The sequence below is a fragment of the Drosophila biarmipes genome, chromosome 3L (genome assembly GCF_025231255.1).
Source record: "Drosophila biarmipes strain raj3 chromosome 3L, RU_DBia_V1.1, whole genome shotgun sequence".
Classification (NCBI taxonomy): Eukaryota; Metazoa; Arthropoda; class Insecta; order Diptera; family Drosophilidae; genus Drosophila; species Drosophila biarmipes.
The window spans coordinates 6,350,752-6,358,996 of NC_066613.1; the positions used below are offsets into that span (position 1 = coordinate 6,350,752).

General features: G+C 42.7%; 2 protein-coding genes across 2 annotated transcripts; one reads left to right on the top strand and one right to left on the bottom strand.

Annotated features, from left to right (window-relative positions):
* Positions 1 to 529: 529 nt before the first annotated feature.
* LOC108035918 (sideroflexin-2) lies at positions 530 to 3,694 on the bottom strand. The gene is made up of 4 exons (XM_017111694.3): positions 3,212 to 3,694; positions 2,401 to 2,669; positions 1,314 to 1,852; positions 530 to 1,253 (listed from the first exon to the last, which is right to left on the bottom strand). Exons 1-4 carry the CDS (start codon positions 3,225 to 3,227, stop codon positions 1,094 to 1,096), a joined length of 984 nt encoding a protein of 327 aa, XP_016967183.1. The 5' UTR covers positions 3,228 to 3,694; the 3' UTR covers positions 530 to 1,093.
* A 329-nt stretch (positions 3,695 to 4,023) lies between these two features.
* Positions 4,024 to 7,533, top strand: LOC108035952 (UDP-glucosyltransferase 2). Its single transcript, XM_017111755.3, has 4 exons — positions 4,024 to 4,801; positions 4,869 to 5,063; positions 5,252 to 5,465; positions 5,523 to 7,533. Exons 1-4 carry the CDS (start codon positions 4,356 to 4,358, stop codon positions 6,573 to 6,575), a joined length of 1,908 nt encoding a protein of 635 aa, XP_016967244.1. The 5' UTR covers positions 4,024 to 4,355; the 3' UTR covers positions 6,576 to 7,533.
* The last annotated feature ends 712 nt before the right edge of the window (positions 7,534 to 8,245 follow it).

Here is an 8,245-nt window from a genome sequence, read left to right on the forward strand (position 1 = left end):
AGAAATTAAGCGACAGTGCCAACAAAAAAGAAAAACTCTTAAAACAAATATTTAAAATTTAACGAAAATCGAAATTGTACCTTGAGAAAGTCCAAAATATTTGTGGCAGTGCACTGAACATTCAGCTGCAACCATACCGATCGATAAATAGTCAAACAATAAGGAAGATACCCTTCTGTCAACGTTTAAGGACGAATATTCTATAGCTACCTAGTTGTGTTTTGCACATTTTGTAAACTTTACAACACGATGAAGAAAACCGAATATCTTAATAAACGACAGCCCCGCAGCGTTATATATAAAATATATATACTTATACAGGACACAAGAACATAACTAATAAAATCGTTTTTAAAACCCGTGAACAAATTGCAGTTTAATTATTGTATTGATTTGTAAACATTTATTTAAAACAGGTAAGTAAATTAGTCCTAAAATGAAACACAACTAGTTAGAATATTAGTGGCTCTAAAAAGCATTATCCTGGGTGGTTTTTCTAGTTTAACAGGAAATGAGTGTTCAGCAGTGATCTTGTTGTACAAGTTGAGGAATTTATTATCTTTGGGCAAGTTTATGGGTTTAAATGAGTTAATTAGTAATTGATCTAGATCATCAATTATCGCAGTTTTAATACCATCACCGAAAGTAATCCGAATACAAAATTAACTGAAAACTACTTAGGTTATTCGTGTATATTAATATCCATTAAGTACTTGCGTGCTTCGGTTTTTGATTTCAAGGAAATTAAAATATATTTTGTGACTTAAAACTAATCAAAGGACCAAATAAGGTTTTAAAAATGATCAAAAATTTTGTTTCTTAAGCAGAGCACGAGGAGCAAATGAATTATTATGAAATCCAATGTAAATCCAATTTATTTTTAAATGTGAGAACCGGAGCACGCTTGAATATTAACATTTCATTGGGCTGAGATTCTTTTTAGCTTAGCGGCTACGACAATTGACACTAGACAAGGAACAACTGCAACGTATTGCGCGATCTGATACAATAAATGCTACGTAAAACATGACGAGAACGGAAACCACTACACATTATTGTCTTCCTCTAAATCCATGAATAATATCGAGCTGATCTACAGTCCCTTGTTGAAGTAGACGCGTTGGGGCACATTGCCTCGGGTTTTCTTCTCGATTTCCCCGTAAAGTTCCGGCTCGAAGGTCCGCATGGTCGAAGTGTCCAGGGAACATTGCTGAGGGAACAAAGCACAGGCAGTGGGGACCATGAAGCAAAGGCTGAAATGCAGAATAGATGGCTCACTTTCAAGACACAAAGTTACTAGATCAAGCACTTACAAACAGCCAACCATCAGGGTCTGGAATGGAGCGTTTATCCACTTGATGCGCCTGTAGGCAGGCAGCTTTTCCAGCCGCTCCATGATCAAGGGCAGCACCAGCATTCCAGGCGCCGCCATCGCAATCCTGGACACCACCACCTCGCCTATGCCCTTGATGGCTGCCAATCTACTTTGGCCCACAATCTCTCCCTCCTCGTTCTTCACCTCGATGCCATTCAGTATCTCATTCTGTCGCATCAGCGGAATGTTGACGAAATTGGCGGCCGCCACTGCGGCAAAGGGCACGAATCTTTGAAACAGAGGACTCGCCTTCTTAGACCAGTAGTTCTTGCATCCAATGGCGGCTATTAGGGCCGAAGTCGTGGCCGATACGTAGGCCACGCCCAGCTGCGTAACGCTGGTGGGCGAGTTGGCATTGCGGTTCGTGTAGTTGACCACCGCATTGAAGGACTGGTTGATGAACTGCCAAAGAACCACGGCGGGCACGGTGCGGTAGAAGGCCAACATGCCACCGGTGATCAGCATGCCGCCGGGCACCTAAGGGGCGAGCAAAAGCACAAAGCAATTAGTTAGACTGGTCAGCAGATGAAATTTTTAGAAAATAAATTAGAAAACTCTCGAGGCATTGGCACTTAAAACAGCCATATAGGAACATAATCACTTTAGTCAAGGGCAACGAAATCTCTAAGGCTTTAAATATTTTGTTTTTTAGATAAATGACACGTAGAATAAACTAACTTAAAGTCCGTAGAAAATCAGCATAACGTTAGGAATAAAAAAAGGAGTCAAGCTCTAAAACCGCATTATTTGCCCTAGTTTGCTATTTGGTCAGGGATCAAACATTTATGTCGTCATAAACACATTGCCAAAGAAATTGTTCTTCAGATATGCGGAACAATCTTTCGTTGTTAAGGGGCTAAGAATCCCATAATGTAGACTACGCCTTCCCCTTCAAGAGTTCAAATTCCGTGCTGTCTAGTCTTGATTTCGTGCCTCCTCTGTGTTTTTGGCAAGCCATTAACAAGCGTCCACGGCAGACGACGCTATTTTCAGCACCCACGTGCCAAACCCATCACGAGACTTGCCTGAAAACTCATGCGGCCGCAAAAGTTCTGCAGCTCCCCAGAATCCGGGTGAAATGCGGAGCTGTACAGCTTCATGTTGTAGTGCACTTGCTCCGGCTTCACCTGCGGCGACTGATCGCCTTTCCGGTAGCGCTCCACCATGGCTTTGGCCTCGAGCAGACGATCGCTGGAGAGGATTACGGTGCGGGGATCCGTCATCCAGGCGAAGTACTGGAAGCGCCCAGCAAAGGTGCTGAGGTCGAAGAGGGGCTTGTCCACATCGATAAGTGCTAGGAGTGTATTTTTTTAGTTCGAATTTTCGGCAATAAAATATATTTGGGAACTCAAAGAATCCAAGATATCTTATGGAGACTCATTTCAAAGTAATTTTAACATTATTAAATTCAAATAGAAATTTCATGCTGTTCCGAAAAGTATACAACTATTTTTCGTAACTCGTAAATAACGAAATGCATAAATAAAAGTAGTCTAACCATGTGACTTATTTTTTTTTGTTTTTGAAAATAATATTCCATTTTTTTAATCTTAATTTCTTAAAAATGAATTTTAACCATTTTGACCCTGATTTGAGCTTTATACAACTTAATTACATCTAAGTTTTTGCGATGAGAAATATTTTTTTGGAATATTTGTATTAGAACTAAATTGCAGTTGAATAAGTCAATGGGACGAATTAGATTTCTAGTTGTATCCCAATTCAGAATGTATCTTAAAGATACAATTGTATCTTTTTCTAACTGTGCGCTCTGGGACTGTAGGAAGCTGGATTTCTGTGAGAACCCCGGAGGATTTTTGTTTATTCGACTCTTACTTGAGACCTGCGACATTTCGGCGGTAGAGCGACTTTCCTAACGGCTTGTGTGCGGTGGCTTACGTAAGCAGAAGTAGCTTTCAGCTGTTGCCGGTTTATGGCGGTTGTTGTGCTGCGGTGCTCTTGGCCGATTTTCACATAAGGTGCTTACTTAGGGCCGGGTTAGCAGCAAGTGATTCCGCTGCAGCCACGCACCTGATCCGCCAGCTGTTCCTTTCGCTTTTTGTGCTCTGTAATGCGGTTCAAATGTCCACTTTTTGCTTTCTCGCCGTTTTTGGCTATCTTCCAAATTGGAAAAAATAACGTTTGCCGCCCTCCGTTTGCTTTCGCTGCTCGCTTGCCTATCCGCTTGTCTCTGCACACGCCGGAACCACCAATTTAGCACTCTTTTGTCGCGCAATTTAGCGGATGATTGGCGACTGAATCGCGAATAAATGCAAATTTCAAATTGTTTACAGCGACGGCGAAGAAGAAGCAGTGGGGGTGGGGGTGGCTTCGGAGTGTGACCGTTTGCGGAATACCAAATGCAAGCAGTTGACAGTGCTGTCGTCAGTTGGCTATACGCAAGCAGTTCGCGGAAGAAAGCTAGATTGGAAGTGGAGAAAATAAGCTATTTGTAGTGTGGAGTAGGAGTTAAACCTCAGGCTACGCTTAGTTCATTTAATTTATGAAGTAGATTCTATCTACATACTCGTTCCTCAATGTATTTTCCACCGTCAGACCGCGGCATCTCTGATGCCATTCCCATAGGCAAAGTAGCTAGGTACTGCCTTGAGGAGCCCGCCCGGCAGAGCTGATGGCCATTCGCCCAGAGCGCCGACACAGCCCCACTGTTGTTGCCGACGTTCTTTTCACTTTCGTTGCGCCTCTCTTCGTTTTATTTGGCAATTTGTGTGTTTAATTAGCACCTGTGGTACTCTGCCACCGCCCAGTGGCAGCAAGATGATGCAAGTCGGCGGAGGAGCAAGAAGCAGAAGCAGCAGATAATAATAGAAGCCCAGCAGAGGCTCCGTGCGTGTGTGAGTGCGGGCTTGTGCGCCTGTGTGTGTGTGCGTTTTTGCAAACAAAACCGGAAAAGCAAAAGCACAGACACGAATGCGGATGCGGATGTAGAGGCGACTGCGGATAGAATCCCCAACACAAAATGCAGGTTCTGCAAGTGTTTTTGGCCACGCTCCTCTGCGGCTTCTGCCTGGGCGCCAATATCCTTGCCGTTCTTCCCAGTGTCTGGAAGTCGCACTATCTCTTTGGCCGCAGCTTGCTGCAGGAGCTGGTGGAAAGTCCGGGAAATCACTCCGTGACTCTGATCAGCCCGCACGCCGCCCAGGAAAGTGTGGATCTGGAGGTCCCCAGGATCCGGGAGCTGCGCATCGAGGGCCTGCGGGAGAACTGGCTCGACATGGGCATGAGCTTCGAGGCCGAGGAAATGCGGTCGCAAAGTGTGATGGAGAGGTTCACCCGACTGATCTACGCCGGCACCACCAATGTGGACATCCTGCTCTCCGATGCCCAGGTCCGGAAGCTCCTAACAAGTGGGGAGAAGTTTGACCTACTCATAGTGGACCTGTTCCTCAGCGATGCCCTACTAGGGTGAGTCCAATCGTTAAGCTAATAATAATGAGAATATTTTTTAATGTTTGGAAACGCATTCCTTTAGCTTGGCCTTCTACTTTGGCATACCCACCGTTGCAATCAGTCCCACCGGCGCCAATTCCTGGCTAAACAACATGTTTGGTAATCCCCAGTCATCGTCCTTGGACCCCAGCAACTTCCTCCCTTTCACTGAGAGGATGAACATAAAGCAGAGGATTCTGAACTCCCTGATGAGCACCTTCGAGCGGTTGACCTACAAGTAATTACCAACTTAAATTTGTAATTTAAAGGAAATCAACTGAAGAAAAATCTAACGAGGATGGTGGTGCTGGCAATTACCATCTTAAACTTTATGTTTAAATTAAGTAATCCACAAACTTACACTATCCATCATACCAATACATATAATATAACTACAAAGATGATAACTTTTCATTATTCCCTTAGCTTTTTCCATCTGATCTCCCAGCAATCCGTGTATACCAATCACTTTGAGCTGCTCGTCAAGGAACTGCCGCTCTATAGGGATCTGACGAAGAACCTGAGCTTGGCCTTGATCAACTCCCACCCTGGTTTGCACTATCCACGTGCCTATTTACCCAACATGGTGGAGGTGGGCGGTCTGCACCTGAGCCACTCAAATATACCCCAACTGCCAAAGGTAAGTTGAAATCTACTAGTTGAAACACTTCTTACCACTAATATAATTTATTTACAGCACCTTCTGTCGTTTATGGAATCTGCGCCAAGTGGGGTTATCTATTTCAGTCTGGGGGCCGATGTTCAAACAGCTCAATTGCCTCAGGAAAAGTTATCCGTCATTCTCGATGTATTTGGTCACCTCAAGGAATTTCACTTCCTCTTGAAATGGGAAAAGGAGGAGTTTGCAGCGGACCAAGTGCTGCCCGAGAACGTGATGATTGCTGACTGGTGGCCACAGCAGGCGATCCTGCACCACTCGCAGGTCAAGATGTTCGTTAGCAGCTGCGGACAGTTGAGCGTCTGGGAATCGATTAATGGAGAAAAGCCCATACTTGCCATACCTTTATTGGCCGAACAAGAGGTGATGGCCAAGCGCTTGCAGCATCACGGAGTCTCCCTGACTGTTGGCTACGACTCCATAGCATACGACTCACTGCTGCACGGAATAAGACAACTCACGCTTAATACCAGCTATGTGGATAAGTTGGGTCAACTCAAGGAGCGACTGATTAGCACGGATTCCTCGCCAGCCAAAAAAGCAGTACGAAAGATCCAGCTCATTTTGGACTCTGGCGGAGCTGACTTTCTCAAATCCCATGCCAACACTTTGAACTTTTGGAGAGCAGAGGGTGTGGATGTCCTGCTTATAATAGCCGTGGGCTTGTGTGGAATTTTAACCATTCCCTTTTTGGCCATTTGCATTATACTTAGAAAATCGTACCACAGCCAAGCGGCGCAGGATCAAGTGCCCTACAGAACCAACCTGAAAGTGGTTGGAAGAGTTCACAGCTATGGTGAACAGGGTTGTAGACCTCCCAAGAGCACAGAGCCCCTCAGGAGAACCCGATCAGCTCAATCTTTATCGGCTCGTTCGAGCTCATCGAGCATGAGTTCTACCACGCCGACGAGTCCTTCAACAGCGTCCACAACGCCGCTGGACCTGACACCACCTCCAATACAACTACTCGGCCAGGTACCGCCATTGCAGCTGTACGTGAATCAGCAGCGGATATACTCAAGCGATCGAAAGACATCACAGGAGCAAAAAACGGAACAAAGGTTCCCTTAACTAGCTCCCGACAAAACCTGAAACTAACGATTACGGTGTGGTAAAAAGGATGGATTATAGTCTCGTTTAAATTCTCATGTTAGGCATAATTGCTAACTTTAAGATTGCAGAATATGTTAAGTTTACAATTTGGTAAACGGTGAGATGCTACAAGCGGGGTTTAGTGTAGGAAAGTAGTCGTTCCACAATCAAAAATTCGGACAGTTTTAATTGATTGTTTTAGTGTTTTTGAAAAGGTATTTCTTATAAAAGAACTTATCTGGCAGAAAACGAATGAGAAAGAAAATTGTTCTAAAACACGTACTTATACTCTTCCAAACTTTTGCTTGTTCAATGATTACATTCTAATACCTTTAATCCATGTCACAAAAGTTAATCCAACCGTAACTAACCCTACGTATATAAATATCGTCTAATGGTATGAGTGATTTTCTGTTGATAATTGTGGATATGTGAAAGAATATTCTGGTTTTATATATTTAGATAAGTTTTAAATGTTATCAATTGTACATATTTTCAATATTTTTACTGTGTGCGAACGAAAGTTCCGTTTTTAAATAGGGGATATTTATACCAACCAAGTGTGACCACCCATTGGGTATTTTAAATTGATTTATGTTTCTGATGCTAGTATCAGGAAGATTTTTCCGCTATCCCGTTCAATTATTGTTTCAATTCAAAGACTGACAACTACTTTCGTATACCCCGTAAAAGACAAAGTTAAGCATAACAAATAGTAAATGCGGTTAAACTGCATAGGTTCAGCTCAAAAATGCATAAAATATCCTAATTCTTAGCTCCAATCTGAAATAAACAGCTTATGGTAACTTGATAAGTTTTGTACGTGCAAAAATAAGTGCAGTTTCAATTCGGCTTACTTTGTTTGAAAAACTAAGATTAAGAATATTTTATAAAGCCATGTATGGATTGTTAAATAAAATATAAAATAATCCCCAGATCTGGAATTCGTTTTTCTTTCCAGCGGGTGTAAAGATGTTTGATCAGAAGTTTGAAGCGTGGTGAAAGGGTCGCTTCTGACAAAAGGATTTTCTTCATTATCTTCACTACAACAGTCGACATAGCCATGCCCATCGGCTTTAAAGTAACATATTATTTTAAAATCACAATATGGCTTTAACTGATTGGCCATATAAACTTCGTGCTAACGTAGTCATCTTCCATTCTATTTAAATATTAATTCTGACCCAAAAACATTACTTAAGAAGTCATAAGAATTTCAGAAAATATTAAATGTAATTAACTTATTCGTTAGAAGAATCGCATACACAAATCAACAAATCTTCTAATCTGAAATATTTGTTCAAATATAGTAAATTTCGTTATTTATATATTTAATTTCCTCGAATCGCTTTGAATTCGCATCGCAATTTTAGTAAACAATTATTGTTGCCCCGTAGGCTAATCACTTACTTTGCCACATCTTTGTTTGAACTCTCCTCGTATTGTGGCAAATTCAAAATTCTTTTAGTTGGCATAGAACGGTTAGCGCTAATTATGGTTTAATGCGGCGTCTAGGGCGCAAGGGGCGTGTCTAATTAGTTGACTGCACCGGGCTAATGGCGGCATGCTTTGATGTGCACGGCGGCGTGTGCACTTCATTTAAGCCGAGTGAGACTCAAGTGTCTCCGAGGATGTGCCGCGGATGCGGA